Source organism: Kogia breviceps, chromosome 12 (genome assembly GCF_026419965.1).
Source record: "Kogia breviceps isolate mKogBre1 chromosome 12, mKogBre1 haplotype 1, whole genome shotgun sequence".
NCBI lineage: Eukaryota > Metazoa > Chordata > Mammalia > Artiodactyla > Physeteridae > Kogia > Kogia breviceps.
Genome location: NC_081321.1, coordinates 5,697,946 through 5,715,655, shown reverse-complemented (window position 1 = coordinate 5,715,655; position 17,710 = coordinate 5,697,946). Strand labels below are relative to the sequence as shown.

General features: G+C 58.3%; 1 protein-coding gene across 5 annotated transcripts; it reads right to left on the bottom strand.

The window, feature by feature from the left end:
• Positions 1-177: 177 nt before the first annotated feature.
• On the bottom strand, positions 178-16,718 carry PLEKHG6 (pleckstrin homology and RhoGEF domain containing G6). 5 transcript variants are annotated; one of them, XM_059082370.2, is made up of 17 exons: positions 16,596-16,718; positions 16,145-16,332; positions 15,224-15,429; positions 13,847-14,002; positions 13,100-13,264; positions 12,637-12,732; positions 12,292-12,342; positions 11,915-12,064; positions 10,900-11,010; positions 10,627-10,776; positions 10,309-10,446; positions 9,962-10,081; positions 8,736-8,868; positions 8,503-8,618; positions 1,936-2,078; positions 557-1,261; positions 185-356 (listed from the first exon to the last, which is right to left on the bottom strand). In XM_059082370.2, exons 3-17 carry the CDS (start codon positions 15,359-15,361, stop codon positions 347-349), a joined length of 2,382 nt encoding a protein of 793 aa, XP_058938353.1. In that variant the 5' UTR covers positions 15,362-15,429; positions 16,145-16,332; positions 16,596-16,718; the 3' UTR covers positions 185-346. The 5 variants fall into 5 exon arrangements, with proteins under 5 accessions (XP_066864694.1, XP_058938353.1, XP_066864693.1 ...); XM_067008592.1 differs by having other exon boundaries at positions 266-356; positions 557-1,252; XM_067008593.1 differs by lacking the exon at positions 12,292-12,342 and having other exon boundaries at positions 178-356; positions 16,596-16,717.
• Between the last annotated feature and the right edge of the window lie 992 nt (positions 16,719-17,710).

The following is a 17,710-nucleotide window of genomic DNA, read 5'->3' as shown; positions in this document are numbered from 1 at the left end:
GGAGTGGCCTTTCTGCGTGGTGCGTGTGGGAGGCGGGGCCAGAGCCGTGATCCTGGCCGGGGGCGGGGATACCTCACCCTCGTGCAGCCACTAACAGGAGTCACCTGTGCTCGGTCTGTGACTCCTCACCCCCCAGGTTCTCCCTGCTCCGCCCTCATCTCGTGCTGGTTGGACGGCCATCTTTATGCAGTTTTATGTGGGACTCTGGAGGGTCTGTGACACATCAATGTACAGCTCTTGACCCCCAAAGTCCTCAGAGCAGGAAGGGCAGGGTGCCTGGGTAAGTGTCCTTGAGGTAGAATCCAGGGGTGGAGGTGGTGACCAGCACTCTTAGGGAGGTATTCCCTCACACCTCTCTGCAAAGGCAAGAGGCAGGTGTCAGGTAGGCAGACATGGGGTGAAGAGTGAGGCAAAAGGCCCCTCCCCGCCATGACCCCCCTCTGGTCCTGCCCTCCTGTGTTGACTCCCCCCGCCCCGCCCGCCCTGGCATCCCCTCTGGCTCCATACTGGCCTTCCCCTCCGCTCCACCCCACGCCAGCTTCCCTTCTGCACTTACGATATGGACAGGGGCGTGTCCAGGTGTATGACGTGAAGGCCCCGCATCCTCTGCAGTTGGACCCGAGTCAGCTTCTGAGGTCTGCTGTCCCCAGGCTCGGGGACTCTCTCAATCCTTTGACTGGCCAGTTCCTCCCGGATCTCCCGGAGCATGTCCTCGGCCCGGAGCGGGTGAGGGGAGGGGCTGTAGCCGGGTCCCAGGAAGGGCCCCTCTTCTTCCTCGTCCGCTGAGGATTCCCAGGGGCTTTCCCCAGCAGAGTCAGTGTGGGTCGTGGAGGGGGAGAGCTGCCCCCGAAGTCGGGCCCTATGTAAGGCTTCCACTACCACATTCTCTCCAACCGAGGTCCTGTCTTCTTCCTCAGACGAGGTCGGTGGGTCTCCCCTGGGAAGGCTGCCTCCTTTCTGGACACTTTCCTCTGGCAGTTCAGGGGCGCTTCGGCGTTGGGGAGCTTGGGGGTCAGGAGGCTGAGGATGCAAAGAGACATCTCGGAGGTCCAGGGTGGAGGAGGTGCGGCGAGGGTCCCGCCGAAGGGCCCTGGAGCGTAGACGGTTTGGCGGGAAGTGGGGTGCCCTGGCGGAGCCTGGGACCAGAGTGCCATAGCCAGAGTCCGAGGCATCATCTGGTACCGAGGGAGCATCTTCATCTGTGTCTTCTGTCACCACCAGCTGGGGGATGACGGTCGAGGACTCGGGATTCCTACAGTTACTGGCAAATGGTCAGAGTCAGATGCTGAGGGGTCAAGTTCAAGTCCAGGGAGTCTCCCTTGATCCCTCCATCCAGAAATGGGCCCTCCTCCAAACTTATTTTGGTATCACTTTTACACTGCACTGATTGTTTTTCTCATCTCACTGGCTAGACTGTAAGCTCCTTTAAGGCATTTTAGCCCCTGCACTCAGTCCAGAAACTTGTTATAAAAGTATTTGCTGAGTGCTTCCTGAGCTCCCCTGAGGTTATCCCCCAGTGATGGACTCCTTTTCTCTCGAGAACCGTGCTGCTCAACAGCTGTGTTATTTGGGGTGAAACTCTCACGCTCTCTGGGGATTTGAACTAGCCAGGTCCCTGCAGCTCTGACATTCCGCAAACCCATACTGGCCTTCACTCTCCATCCCTGGCCTGGGGAACCTGATTGTCTCGGGGAATGTGTGCCTCTCGTACCTGTTTCCTTCACCCTGTGCCAGCCCTAGGCTGGCTGACCCCATGAGCTGTCTCACGTGGCCTTTCGCACGGCTGGTGTCAACCTGTAGCCTGGGTTCCTCAGTCTGGTCCCAGTCCCCCCAAAAGCTGTAATGCCATTTCCCAACCTTGTGGGCTCCTCTGCCCTCCCTCCCTGCCTGCAGCCCCCCTCCTCTGGGAGGCCTTGTACACCCTGTAGGTCTTACCTTCCCTCTGTGCTGCTCTCAGAGCCTTCTTCGGACGGCGTGGAGGGCCTGGGGCCTGAGGCGCCCCCGTCCCGGTCCTGATAGAGGCCCAGGAGCTCCCTCTTCTGCTGGGGGCACTCTGCCTTCAGCTTTTGCAGGGTGACCTGGGGTGGGGATACTTTCATTAAGAGCTCTCGTTTACTGAGCACCTGCTGTATGCCAGGCACCATGCTAAGTGCTTTACATACATTATCTTGCTTCATCTTCACCACCGCGCTATGAAGCACATTTCCTTGCTCCTACTTTACTCCTGAGAAACAGACTCTGAGGTTAAGTAACTGCCAAGGTCATGCCGCGGGAAAGTAGGACGGAGCCAGTATTTGAACTCTTGAGCTGGTTCTAGGATGTGTGGGGTAAACATAAGGCCCCTTTTCCTATCTGTACGTTCTTCCTGCCTCTCACATCCCCTTGGCAAGCCAAGGTCTGGTCTGTTTCTTCCTTCAGAAAGTCCTCCCTGATGGGTGGTGATGGTGGCATAATTGCTCTGAATGATGCTGGAGCCTCAGGTTACTCTTTCTCCTACCACCAGGGCGGGCAGGGGCAGGCTTTGTCCTGGGTCGAGGACTCTTGTTGTCCCTCAGAGTTGACAACAAGACCATCCCAAAAGGAATGGAGAGAGGATACATTATATTTTGTCTTCCTTAGCATTTTCATACAGGCGCCACCAGAATAAAATAGTGATATCTGAGAAGTGGTTTAAAAAGCACCTCTGGGCTTCCCTGGTGGCGCAGTGGTTGAGAGTCCGCCTGCCGATGCAGGGGACACGGGTTCGAGCCCTGGTCCGGGAAGATCCCACGTGCTGCAGAGCGGCTGGGCCCGTGGGCCATGGCCGCTGAGCCTGTGCCTCCGGAGCCTGTGCTCCGCAACAGGAGAGGCCACAGCAGTGAGAGGCCCGCGTACCGCAAAAAAAAAAAAAAAAAAAAAAAAAAAAATTATTAAAAAAAAGCACCTCTACATTGCAGGCGGTCATTTGACACATACCATCGCCCTGCAGTATATTAGCCAATTTTACAGATGGGAAAAGAAGACTTAGAAAGGTGAGTGGACTTGATCCAGGGCGCCTTCCTCTGTGAGTCCTAGTTCAGTAACTGCACTATTTTTCAAGGACAGCCTTAGAAAGGGTCAGGAATTACCAAAGGACAACTTTCTCTTGGGGGAGGGGAGGGATGGCAAGGGAACCCTTGGAGAGGCCAAAGGCGGAGGCTTGGCAAAAAGAGGTGGTGGAGGCTACTGGGGGCGGAGCTGATACCAGCACTGGCTGGAATGGCCTTATCATTGTGCGCATATTGAAGTACTTTCATGCTGGTGAGCAAAGGGCTACTGCCTAAGCCTCCCACCTTCCTTCGCCAGGACTACCCTGCCCCCCAAGATCCAGCAGCAGAGTGATAACATCTGGCACAGCAGGGGGCCTCTAGGACTGCACCCCACCCCGCTCCCCGCGCTCTACTCTGATTGGTTGATGTCCATGCCACTCTGGTTATTGAGTAATTTGAATATCCCCTCCCCCCACCCCCTTCAGGTATATGAACCAGCAATTCTTAGGCAACTCTGGACATTCCCAAAGCCTCTCCAGAAACACAATGGGGTAGGGGGTAGCTGGGTCTGTACAAGAGACATGTTGGAGAAAAGGATGAACAGGGACAGGAAAGTGACCTCAGGCTTGTATTTCCAATTTTCCTGCCCTGGCTTCCCAGTCAGTCTCATGCAAGGATTCTCAGCAGTCTCACTAGACTTGCTCTGTTGCCCAGAACCAGGGATGATGGTGTCTGGGGGCAGGAGAGCAGCACACCAGGCCAGGTCCTGTGACCTTTTCCGCATTTCCCAGCTGTGCGGAGTGTGGGGAGGAATAACAAGGGTGGGAGGAGCTGCTCTTGGGCTCAGGGCGGGGCTGGGCTCAGGGTGAGGCCGGGGCAGCCTGCTGAGATGCCCTTTGGCCCCATGTGACCCAAGTTCAAGTTTATCTTTGGGATGTCCAGGATAGAGATGGTGTGTGGAGGAAAAGAACTGGGAGGAAGGCGGCTGGGGGGCGGTCTGGAAGGAACGTCTGTCCCATACAAGCATCTCCACTAAACTCTCCCGTGAGCCCACCTGGGAAGAAGCAGGGAGGCAAGGGGGTGGGGAGGGGATGGAGGACCTGACACCTCGGGTACCAGGGACGGGGCTGTTTGAAGGGCCTCCGGCCACCCCAAAGGCTCTCTAGCAATCCTGGAAGGATTTTCACAGCTTGGGTAAGAGGAGAGACATGTTGGGGGCAGGGTGGGAAAGGAAGAGGAAACTGGTGCCTGGGCCAGAACGTGACCTCCCCACAAAGCCGGGAAAAGGGAGGGCTCCCCCCACACCATGGTTCTTCCTTTGCCCTGGTGGGGAACTGAAGCCTTGGGAGGAAATGCCTCCTCTCCCTGCTGCCCCTGGAGCGGCTCCCAAATTCACCCGCTGCCCTCCCCAAGTCTCCCATCACGGACGAAAACCAGCTCTTGAAGGTGCCCTCGGCCAGGCACCCCTGGCCTTTAGAAGATGTTGGCATCTTCTAAAGACACCAATAAGCACGTATGGAACCCCCATTAAGTGCCGGGCGCGTGCCAAGCAGCTTACAAACATAACTCTCCCGTCGGTCCTGCACGGTGGTTCCCATTATCCCTGCAGTTCCCAGGTGCGGCCGGAGCTGAGAGAACTGATGCAGAGAATGAGTGAGCGCTGGGCCGCCGGCCCTCCGAGCCCGCCTCTTTCCTCCGTTCACCTCTCGGCCTCATCTCTGATAGCTCCTTGTTCCCGGCACTGGTTCCTTTTCCTCTTCCCAGCCCCTAAACATGGGCGTTTCCCAAGATTCAGTCTCTCCCCTCGAGAAGCTCATTTTCTCTAAAAGCTGAAGCCACACAGCCAGACCTGCGAGGAATCAATCTACATATGTACGATTCTGTAAGGCGGAGAAAAAAACACTCTGAGCCCTGGGATTAGTAGGTATTCTACTGCCCTCTTCAGTTTACAAGGACTGGTTGCTAACTGCAAAAAGGATTCCCTAAGACTTTGGTGTGAGACAGTAGCAGGACAAACTCATTTCAAAGTTTCAGGGTTCTTGGTTTTGCAAGGGGACGCGGGGAGCTTGTGCGCTGCTTGGTTAGGTATCGGAAATGACTTCTCTACCTCAGTTAGCGTGGAGTAAAACCCCTGGGGGCTAAATTAGTTTGTGTAATAAAATACCAGCAGTCTCTAGTGGTTCCCCTGGGGGTTCTAAGAAGGTGGTAGGTCTCTTCTTGGGCTGGGGGGCGGTGGTGTAGAGAGGAGGCCTCACTGCACCGAGAGAGGGGACTCTGATCCGGCTTGGAGCAGGGCTCAGGGCAGAAGACCCACACCCTGTCCCCAACCTCTGGCTTCCTGGGCGCCGTCACCATCTTGTTTAGGTATCCAAGGAAATGACAGCCCTGAAGGGCTGGAGGACACAAGACCTTGAGGTTCTGCCTTTCATACTTTTTGCCTTTTTTTTTTTTTTTTTTAAATGGCAAAAGCCTCCTATTTATTTTTTACTCTCGTAATTCCGAATCTTTAAATACAGTGTTTAAACAGAGACTAAGCTCTGGTTTTCCTTTTCTCGAATAAGCTCTCCACATCTTGATACGATGCCATAGGTAAGACTGGGGGAAGAATGCTTAAAATTGTTTAAAAAACAAGACTATCTTTACGCGTCCTCCAAAGTGTCAAAGCCCTAATTACCTAATGTGCAAACGACAAATCACTATAATCTACTCATTAAAGCAAGTCCTATGAGAAGCACTACTCTGATTTAAACTCTCTAAAAATAGTGCAGTTGCATTCTTCAGAAATCGTCTACACTACGATTTTTTAACTTGTTCAAAATGCCTCTTCTCTTCATAAAAAATTGAGGTGTAATTGACATATTATATTAGTTTCATGTGTACAACATAATGATTCAACATTTGTGTATATATGAAATGATCCACACAATGTCTAGTGACCATCCGTCACCGTACGTTGTTACAAACCTTGTTTTCCTTGAGAAATAAAGAACTTTCAGGATCTGCTCTCTTAGCAATTTTCATAGTCCACCCTCATTTCTCGCCTGAACTCTAGTCTGTGTTTCCATATTTCCACAAACCCCTAAGAGCTCTCCACTTGGCTGTCTCCCATTACCTCATTTCCAAAGTGCTTCTGTTTAAAACTAAACCTTGCTACCCATGCCCCACGCCACCCAGGAAGCAACAACTAGACCAACAGGTTTCCCTTTCTAATGATTTCAGCTGTCATTGCCAAAGCAGCCTTTCACACAGCAACCTCGGGAGCAAGTCACCCTTTGTCCTTGTGGACCTGAGTTACCAAGGCACCACGATGCCTGCTTAATCTGAATGGTTTCTTTGAATCTTCCCTATGAGACAAGGACTGTTATTATTTATATCCATTTTGCAGGTGAAGACTAGGGAGGCCACATAACTCCCCCAAGGTCACCCAGCTCGTAAGAGGCAGAGCTGGGGTCTGAACCATGGGTTCGGTAGAGGTTTCTATCGGTCTCCCTGAGGCTCACCTGTCTCTTCTTTCTTCTTCAGCTCCTTTCTTCTTCTTTTTTTGCACCATGTCCCTAAGGCCATGGCACTCAGCCCCTATGTTTCATACCCAAACTAGTACGGGAAATCTCCTGCCACCAATCTCTCCCGCCCCCAGCCCACCTGTCACATGCCACCTGACAATTCAAGACAAAACACACGGATTTCACCATGGCCTTCCCTTGCTCAAGAATCTGTGGTGGCTCTGGTGTCAACTTGCCAACCCAATTCAATTCAGTCTCGTTCAGTCCACACTCTTCTACAGGCCCTGGGGTCCCCTAGAACTTGGCGTCTCATCACGGGCTCCACACAGAGCCCTTCCCTCCAGACTCAGACAGACATGCTGGCTGCCCCCCAGATAAACCCAGCCCAACTTCTCCCTTGAATCTTCTGCTCTGGGTCTTCCCCATCCTTAAAGTCCAACTCAAACCTTCCCTCTTCTTTGGCAATTCTGCTCCTGTAGTGGATTGAATAGTGGCCCCAGAAAGACGGGTCTAGGTCCTGACCCCCCAGAATCTATGAATGTGAGTGGACCTGTTTGGAAAAAGGGTCTTTGCAGATGTGCACAGATCCTCAGTGCAGGATCTCAAGATGAGGTCATCCTGGATTTGGGGTTAATGACCGGTGTCTTTCTAAGAGACAGGAGAGGGAGATTGGGACACAGAGACACATGGAGAGGACGACCACGTGAAGATAGGGGCAGAGAGTGGAGTGACGCTGCCGTAGGCTAAGGAGCACCTGGAGCCCCCAGGAGCTGGAAGAAGCCACGAAGGAGGCTCCCTTAGAGCTATGGAGAGGAGGCATTGCCCGGCTGACATGTTGACTTTCAACTTCCGGCCTCCAGAACTGTGAGAGAATACGTTTCTGGTGCTTTAAGGCACCAAGCAGTAACCAATAGGGCTCCATGCGGGTCTCCCTTCTTTTGCACTCCTTCGGCTTTTGTTGCATAAATCTGCCCCCGCCACCGGCCCCATCACTCCACTCCGCTAGTTAACATTGTTACTGCCTCTGTGTCACTTACAGGACAAAGCTCAAGTTCCCCAGCACAGCATCCGGGGATGCGCAGGATCTGGTGGCACCTCCCTCCTGGCCCCTCTGCCGTTGTGCTGCCCTTGTGCTTGATGCCCTGGTAACGCCAACCTCTCAGCTGACGGTGCACTCAACCCACACAACGGCTTCCGATTCCCGACCTTCACACACTCTGCTCTCCAGCTGGAACGCCTTTCCTGCCCACCTTGTTCCCCCGACGTGCTCCTAGATACCCGGCCTCCGCGGTGCTCCGGAAGGAGCTCCTCCGTGAAGCCTTCTCTGTCCTCTGCACAGGCCCTCTCCCAACCAACCCACCAGACAGCGTGAACCACCCCCTTCCTCGTCCTATAGCTCCATTCCGTCCACACGTTTCTGTTATTTGTATACTTGTTGGTCTAGCTAGGCTGCAGCATGTATTCTGTGAGGGCAGACACGGCGTTATATTCTTTCCTGATTCCCCAGCACCCAGCCTGTGCGCACCCAGCAGGTGCCCCGTTCATGTTTGCTGAACGGAGAAGCTCAAGTTCAGCGGTTAATTGTTTCACAGCCTCAAAACCTTCAGGGGAGGCTGTCTTGGCTCTCCCAGGGACTGGTACCCTAGCTAGCCAAAGGCTTTCTTCTGTGCTCTTTTTTTTTCTCCTTTTTTTTTTTTTGGCCACACCATGCAGCTTGCAGGATCTTAGTTCCCTGACCAGGGACTGAACCTGCACCCTCGGCAGTGAAAGCGTGGAGTCCTAACCACTGGACCGCCAGGGAAGTCCCTCTTCCATGCTCTTAAGGTTGGGCAAGGCTGTGTGTCCCTCTCGAGGGCGCACTGGAGGGGCAGGAGGTCCGGTCTGAAGCTGTGTGCACCCCACCCTCTCTCTCCCCATGCTCCACTCTTGTGCACCGGATCTGAGCTCCGGGGCCCCGCCATCCCCCTGCTCCCACACCTGGCTTCACATACCTGGGCCTGCTGGGTCTTCTCCAGCCATAGGGCACGGTCTGTAGCGCTGGGACAGTGCACAGTGAGGGCGCTGGAGACGCACTGGAATTCGGTGAGGTGGATAAGCAGGAAGCTGCCTGGGTGGAAGAGAAGGTCTGCTTCCAGGGCTGGACTTTATCTGATCCCTTTCCCAACCTCTCCTTCTCCAGCTGATGGGAAGGGAGAAGGAAAAGGTCCCCCCGGGAGAGACATACTTGGATCTCGGAGCGGTCGGCACACAAGCTTCTCCAGCATGAGGGGCGGGCGGATAACCTTGGCTTTGTCTGCCCTGCGAAGGGGCTTGGTCACCAGGAGCACATCAGAGAAGAGGAACAGGTACACATCCAGCTGGGGGCAAGCGAAGAGAGAGAGACGAGGATCAGCTGGAGCAGGGGGCAGGCGGGACAGGGGCCGGGCCCACGCGTGGGTGTGTGGGCGGGTACAGAGCTGTGGGATAGGAGGGCTGGGAGCCGTGTCGCTTTGGGCCCATCTCTCACTTTATAGGTAGGAAAGTGGTTGGCTCAGGGCCGTGCCAGCAAGCAGAGCAAAGCCAGAACCACGTCCTCTTCCCAACACACACACACACACACACACACACACACACACACACACACACACAAAGGCACACACACACACAGACACACAGATACACACATAGACATACAGACACACATAGAGACACATACAGACACACATAGATACACACACACACACACATAGACACACACAGATACACACATAGACACACACAGATACACACATAGACACATATAGACACACACATAGATACACACACAGACACACAGAGACACACACATACAAAGGCACACACACAGACACACACAGATACACACATAGACATACAGACACCCACAGACACACATAAATACACACAGACACACACAGACACACATAGATACACACATAGACACAGACACACACAGACACACACATAGACACATACAGACACACATAGACATATAGACAGATACACAGAGACACATAGACACACACAGAGATACATACAGACACACATAGATACACACATAGACACATACAGACACACACAGACACACATAGACACACATAGATACACACATAGACATACAGACACCCACAGACACACATAAATACACAGAGACACACACGGAGACACATACACACACATAGATACACACACAGAAACACAGACAGACACACACACAGACACACACATAGACACAGACACACACATATAGATACACACAGAGACACAGAGACACACACACACATAGATACACACATAGACACACACAGACACACAGACTCACACACACACAGACACACACACACCCCTCTCCTCCCATTTCCAGCCTTCTGACGCATCCTGGGTCCCACCGTCTCTCCCTTCTTTCTCTTCAGCCCTCTCCCACCTTCTCCGCCCCTCCCGCAGACCCCTCACCTTCCATTCTCGTCCCTCCTTCATGCGCGCAGGCCCCTCGAGCAGCAGCTGCCTGGCGTGCTCAGGAGCGACCCCCGGCATGGGGGCCGTCAGGTCCAGCGTGGAGAACGGACGCAGGTTCTGAGGGGTGCAGAGAGCACGGGAGCGGGGCCCTGGGTGTCCTGCCCCTTGGAGGACAGGAAGCATCCCAGTGCCTTCGTTTTACTCCTTTGTACCTGGCCCCCGGGACCCTCGCCCTCAGGAAGGAAGGACGGGCACACACAGCCCACGGCACCTCCGCCTCTCCCCGCTGCACGCCTCGGCTTCATCCGTTTTCCTGGGGGCCCCCTTTCCTCTGCCTCTCTCACCTTCTCCACCTCCTCGCTCGACGGCTCCAGGACCTCGTAGGGCCCGATGCGCTGGGCTGCAGCCACCAACCTCTCCTGCTCTTCGCCCTGGCGCACCTGCTGGTTGATGTGTTGGAGGAATGACTCCGCCGCTGCGATCTAGGTGAGGGTGGGGGGTGGGGGGGCAGCTCAGCTCCTCGTCTGCACATCCCACCCAGACAGCGACATCAGTGCCACGCTGGCACATACACGTAAGGAAAGAGACCTCAAGAGTGCCTGGAGATCCGTTCCCACTCACCAGCCCCCAACTCCCGAGGGTACAGCCCTGGCGACCCCTACCATGGCGGTCAGGGCCCCGCGGGTGCGGGCCTCGGGGCTCCTCTTGAGCACGGCCTGGAGCAGCAGTGGGTACTTGGTGATGCGCTGGTAGGGCTTGATGAGGAGGTCCCCCAGCATCTGGCCCCCCGAGCGCTTGTGCTTCTCACACCACTGCCAGGGAAGGTGGGCAGGGGTCAGGGGGTGGCAAGCCACCCTCCTTCCCCGCCCCAGGGATGCCCTCAGCCTTGGATCAAGGTCCGCTGCATCCCCCTTCCCCAGCAGCCCCTCTCCCACCTGCACGAAGGTGTGGAAGAGAGGGTTGCTGTCCTGCTGTTCCCAGGCGTAGGCCATGGTCTGCTTCACTCGCAGGCAGTACAGGACGTAGGGCTGGAAGCGCTGGCTGAACTGGAGGCACAGGTGTGGGGCGGGGAGCGGGCAGGGGAAGGAGGGATGAGATGCAGGCTCGGCTGCAGAACACGGGGGGCGGGGGGGGGGGGGCAGAGGCTGGGGACGGAGCCTGGCCTAGATCCTTCGTCCAGCTCCCGCCAATCCCAACCCCCCACCACTTCCAGCCCCCCCCCCTCTGGATTCCAAGGAGGAGTTGAGGTCCCGAGGGGCCGACCCGCTGCCACCCTCTGAGCTCCATCCTCAGCACCCGTCCCGTGCCCCGCTGCTCTGGACCTCACCCGCCATCAATAATTTAGCTGGACCGTTTTCAGGGCACTGCGGATCCCATTTCAGCCCAGCCATGGGGTGGAGACCTGAGGCTTGCCCAGAGCCCTGCTCCTGGGGAAGAGGGCCACCAACGGCCCCCAGGACTGTCTCCCTGCCTCGCTACCCCAATCCAGCTCTGCAAGGCCACGTTTCCCTGGCCAGTGAGCTGGGAGGAAGTCAGATCCTAGGCCTCTTGCTTTCTCTTATCACTCTTCATGCTCTGGGTGCCCTGTGGTCTTTCACATCCCCTCCCCCCAGGCCCCTGAGGGACAAGTCACTTAGGCCCTTGCTGCTTGTTGATGGGTCTCTGTCCCGGACATAAGATTTCATGGTCAATGAGAGCTTAGGTGTAGCCCTTCCCTGAGATAGCTGCCCTCTGGGGGCTCCAGAAGCCCAAAGAGCCTTCGGGGCAGAGGTCATACTCGTGGAATGAAGGTAAGAGGTGAGGTGGTATTTAGGGGTAGGGGTCGTGCCCTTGGACCCCCTCAAGTCACGGCTGGATGGATGCCAGTGGTACGAGCGTTCCAGTGGACAGGACCCCTTGGGGCTCTCCCAGTCCTGCCCCATCCAGATGGGGCCCTTCTCCCCGCCTCACCGACAGGAAGCCGTTTTGCAGGCTGACGGGGTCCAGAGGCTGGCCCGAGGCGCGCGTCTTCTCCAGGGTGGGCCCCAGCACCTCTTCCCAAAAGCTCCAGTGGGCTCGGATCAGGCTGGGGACATTTCCAAACAGGGTCTCAGCTGACACCTGGGGGAGGGAGCGAACATGCCTCGGCAGGTGACCTGCGGGCAGTGCGGGCGGTGGGCAGGCAGGGACGGCGAAGCCCAAGTGGCAGGGGCCGGGTGGGACCTGCAGCCTGCTTGGGGTCTAGAGCAAGCAGGGGAGTGGGGAGGGCAGGGTAAATGGGGGTGGCAATTCCGCTCTGTGACCCTGCCCCCCACTCCCTGGGTCCCACACCCCGAGTGCCCACTCACTTCCGTCAGCAGCCCCACTCGTTGCAAGTTCAGCAAACCGGCGGCTAGGAGCTGGATGCAGGGAGGGCTTTCAGCGCCTGACCTCCTCCTCTCAGACCCCAGCCTAGCCAGACCTTCACAGCATCCCCACCCCCACGTCAGTACCGCGAGCCTCTCTCCCAAGACCCCGGGCAGGTCTCAGGTCAGGGGGACCTTGGTGTCCTGCCCCTTCTCCCCAACAGCCGTGCCCCTTCCGGTCTGGAGAACGGGTTGGGGGGGTGGTAATTCGAGGGACACAGTAAACAGCCAAGGATGGGACCCGGAGGCGGGGCTGCCGGGGATGCGGCGGAGGGGAGGGCGGCTCACATCCGTCATGATCTTGAGCTTCCTCACGTAGATGAGCTCCGTGGTCAGTAGCTCCCACAGCGCTTCCTGCTGGTGGCAGAGCTCCCGGCTCATCTCCTGGGTGGGTATAGGGCTGGTTCAGCTGGGGAATGATGACAAGACCAGCAACTGCCATCTGCTGAATGCTACCGGTCCACTGCACAGAAAGCCTTAAACCCTCCACCAATCCTCCAGTGTGTAGGGGGTGTTATCCCCAGGTCACAGAGGAGGCGACCGAGGTGCAGAGAGGTTTGCCTGTCTTGACCGAGGTCTCGCTAGTATGTGGCGGGGCCGGGATCTGAAGCTACAGCAAGATGCCTCCAAGTGCCGTCCCTGCAGACCCCACTTCCCAAGGCCTTTCCCTCCTCCGGGGCAGAGGTGAGGTAGGTGTGTGTGTGTGCGTGTCTAGGACCCCATGGGGACAGACACTGTGTCCCAGGCCCACCTTGTGCCGAGGCACCAGCTCCTTCCAGGACTTCTCAATGGCCAGGCTGCTGTCACTGTCCTCTCCGATCTCCCAGTGCCGCCGGTCCTCTGGGGGCAGGCGGGGCATCCCAAACATGCTGAACGTGTGCAGCCTCACCTCCAGCTCTTGGGCTCTGGTGACTTCCTGGGGGCGCCGAGAGGGGATTAGTCCTGGCCACTTCCTGGCCCGGGAAGGGCTGCATGTGTGCGTGTGCGCGTGCGTGCGTGTGCACGTGCGTGCGTGTGCGCGTGCGTGCGTGCGCGCGCGTGCGTGTGGTGGCAAGCTGCCCTGAGCTTGAGTGAGGACATGCAGGCCCGAGAACAAAGGATCAATCCTGGCTGGGATTACAGGGTACAGGGTGTAGCCGGAACACGGATGGAGAGGCACCTTGTCTGCAGAAACCGGACAGAAGGGTGTGACCCGGGCTCCCTGACGGGAAAGATAGCTTCCAGGGCTCTCCTGAGACAGAACCCTTCAGAGGGACCTTCAGGTGGAGACGAGAACGGGACTTAGGGAACCAGTGGTCTCAGGAACATTTTGACACTTGCCCATCAAGCAGACTCCTGACGAGGCAGCCTGGCTTAGAGATGCTCCCCTGAGAGGGTCTCTAGACAGAGCCGCACCCTGCTTCTTGGAGGGGCTCCCGTGTTCTCAGCTCTGATGGTCTCTGGAGGACGTTGCAGCTCAGCCTGTGAGCTTGGGGATGGGAGGAGAGGGGCCCCTTACCTTGAGTTTTGGGAAGTGAGGTGTCCCAGCCCCAAAGGGGCCTCCATGCCTCTTCTCAGGCTCTGGTTCTCGCAGCCTCAGGGGAGACAGGCCTCGGGCCGGGCCAGAACCCTTGGTAAAGGGGACATAGCCTTGAAGGTGTCGGCCCCTGGGATCCTGGAGGAGGAGTGGGGGAGTTCTGGGGGTGTCCTCTCCCCACAGAAGTCCCAGACATGCAGTGGGGCCTGGCTTGGCTCCGGACAGCATCCCCTATGCCGGCAAGTTGGGCCGCCTCACCTCTCCCCTCAAACCAGTTTGGTGAGAGCCGCTCTGGCCCTGAGTCACAGCAGCCACTGCCAGGGAGGCCGCTGAGCCAGGCAGGGGCCCGCCGGGCCCGGGTCCCCAGGGCGCCCCGGGAGTAGAAGTGGGGCCTCGTGCAGAGCAGGAGAACAGGCAGGCACGTGCCCAGGCTCTGCGTGTGTCCCCCTCCAACCCCACTCCCGTGTGTGCTCCCTGCACCACGGTCGTGCGTGCACAGCGCCCGGTGCACACGCATCCTGGGGCCCTCACAGCCTCCCGGCACGTGGGGACGGGGGCACTCGCATGCGCGGCCTCCCCCCGGGGGCATGTCCCATCCGGTTGGGAGGGGCTGCCCTTCCGTGGGAGAAGTTGAGGCCTGGGCCGGAAGTCTCCTCCTGGGCAGGCCTGGTCACATTCCTTGATGTGCCCGTGGCCTGATTCACCCCACAGACCTCCTAGTCTCCCTTCCCACCCTCAGCTGCCTCCCAGGGTCAAACCTTCCTCCAGTCAGGCAGGGGATACCCCCGGCCGGAAGCAGAACTGACCTCAAGGTGGAGGGAGAGCCCGGAGGCTGAGGGAAAGACCGCTGTGCCTCCACGCCCATTCCCTTGGTCAGCACTGGAGGCTGCCAGGAGGGTGGAGCTGGCGTGGAGGTGGGCAGGCCCTCACACCCCTCCCCACCTGTAGAGGAGGAACACCTTGAACCTTTGCTCTTCTTCCAGGCCTGACTCAGAGGGAGGCAGCTTTCAGGGAGCCCACTGGCTCTTCCCAAGTAGAGGTGGGAGTCTGGGAGGTGCCAAACCCTGGGTTTGGTGACCTTCCCCACCAGCTCCGTGCTTGCGACCAGTCTAACAGCACTGAGGGCCTGGCCCCTCCGGGCTCTCTGCCTCACCTGCCCCGTCTGTCTGGGGTGGGTGTGGAGTCCCGGGAGCCTGGCCCAGCACGGCCGTCCTCTCCCTCACAACCCACAAAAGAAGGCAGGGGTGCGGGCTAAGAAGAGAGCAGTCCAAGGCCTGGCAAGGGGACAGAGACTTGAAAGCCTGGGTGTCCTCCCCCCTGCCCCACCCCGTTCACCTTTGGGACACAGCCTGGACTCACCAGCACGGGGCCTCCTCGGGGATAGAGGCTACCAGGAGTACTCGGGGTGGAGGCCCGAAGCCGGCCCCCATACGTCTCAATGCGGGAGGCCACCAGTCCTTGGAGGCGACCCTCATTGGGAGGACCAAAGGCGTGCATCCCTTCTCTCCTGGGTCACCTCCCAAGGGTCATAACTCCAACGTTCAGGAGAAAGGGACCCGCTGAGGCTGCAGAGAGAAAATAAGGAATGGAAAGGCCAGCCTTGATCAGTGGGTGACGCCAGGCTGGAGACAGAGGGGGGAGGGGGAGGGGAAGAGAGGGAAGGGGAGGGCCAAGACTGCTTGTCGGGAGAGCAGAGCTGCCTCATCTATGAGTTGGTGGGGGTCGGGCACACCCCGACATGCTGGGTAGGAAGCCCCTTGGAACTATGCCCCTTCCCTCACATTTGCGCATTTGGGGTACCAGCTCCTACCCTGGCCTCAAAGGATGCTGAAGTCCTGAGAGTTAGCTGGGAGCAAGGGTCGCTCGGTTCCTGGAGGCCCCCAGGCATCCAGGATGCCCCTTGCACCTAGCTACACCCTCCCCTCCTCCAAACACGGGAGTGGGGGGTGAGTGTCCGGGGTGGGGAGCTGCAGGGGGCCCGTGGACACAGCCCCGCCTGCCACCTGTTTTTGCACAGCCCACAAGCTAAGCATGTTTTTAACATGTTTAAATAGTTGGAAAAAGTCAAAAAGAGAATAATATTTCACAACATATGAAGATTATATGAAATTCAAATTTCCATGTCCATAAATAAAGTGTTAGGGGAACACAGCCACATGGCCTCCTTGGCCAGTTGTCTGTGACTATGTTCCTGCTAGCTGTGACACAGACCACAGCGGCTTCAGGGTCTGAAATATTTACTATCTGGTCTTTTACTGAAAAGCTTGCCCCACCCCTTACCTGGACCCTCCAGGCCACAGACAGCTATCCGGGCCGCCGGCCTTACAGACGAGCCGAGTGGGAGCCGGCTCTGTTTGGTCTTCCCCAGCCAGTGGGAGCGCCTCCGTGGGGCTGGGAACCACGCGCGCGGGGCTCCATCCCCTCCCCCTAAACCTGGATAGAGGACCCGCTCTCTGGGGCGGCAGGGCCTGGAGAGGAGAGACCTCCTAAGCAGATGCTGGTCTCCCTCCAGGTGGGCCCCAGAACCCCGCGCAGCCTGCCCCCTCCTCTTCCTCTGCTTTATGAGCAGGGGACAACGTTCCTTGTCTCCCGGGCCTCTCCCAATAATCCTCCCTCCTAGGGCTCGGAATGGACCCCCCCCAGGGTCCATTCCGAGCTTTGACCCGGCTTCCCCTTCTCTCGCCCCGCGGCCGCAGCCCCGGCGCCCCGCCCCCGCCCTCCCGCCACTCACCTGCGTCCGCAGGTGTCCCGGCGCCCGCTGCCCGCGCTGCCAGGCCCCCGGTCGCCGATGGCTCCCCAGGCGATGCCCGTCTCGCGGCCCGGCCGGGTCTGGGACCGAGCGGCCCGCGGAACCAGGGCTGCGCGGGGCCGGGCCGGGGGGGCGGGCCGGAGGGGCGGGGCCTCGGGCTCGCTCCTCCCTCTCCCGCGGGCCCCGGACCCGCGGCGCAGTGGGCGCCCATGGGGCCCTGGGGACCGAGCGGCTCTGCCCGGGCTGCAGCCACCACCTTCCCCCGCCGAGGAGGGCTCGCTCCGCAGGGACCCCTCCCCGCTTCCCCTCGCCCCTGAAGTCGCCACTCACCCTGGCTTGCCCGCCGCCCTCGCGCGCTGCAACCCCCCGCGCCGCCCTCCCCGCGGCCCGGCGGCGGTGATGACCGAGTGACCCGCAGCAGGTGCCCACCTCGCTTTGCGCGTGCTGTGAGTGACCGACTAGCCCCCCCACTGCCCTGGTCTCGGCCCCGTCTTCCTCCTTTAACCAGGCAGGGGAGCAGGACCCGCAGCAGAAGGGGTGTCGGGGTTCGCGGACCCCGGGGGCACTGCCCCCCCCCCGGCTGTGGAGTCCAAAGTGTGACCCTTATCTCTGCTTGCCGGCTCCAGCCATCCGGTGGAAGGTTGGACTTCACCTTTGCTCTAGGGATGGCGTCTGGTGCCAGGCTGAGGCTGACCCAACACTTCTCCCATTAACCAAGTCTGGGGGTGGGAGGACAGGGGTATCAGATGGGGGCACCCTCGCTCTTCACTGGGAAGCAGCCACATTGAAGGCTTCAGGAGGGCGTCCCAGCACCTACAGCCGGCAGCAACATAAAGGGCACACGTTCACATTCCCAGATCAGGACACATCATCTGACAGAAGCGCTGGACATGGAATCAGAAGTGTCCATGGATGTGTGGTCATGGTCTTCTCACAATCATGAAGCTGAAGACCCAGTGTTGGGGAAGAGGTGGGGGGAGCAGGTCTGAATGCCTCCAGCCCTCCACCCTGTCCTGGTTCTTCCTCCTGTAAAGTGGCTACACGGGGACTTCCTTGGTGGCACAGTGGTTAAGCATCCGCCTGCCAATGCAGAGGTC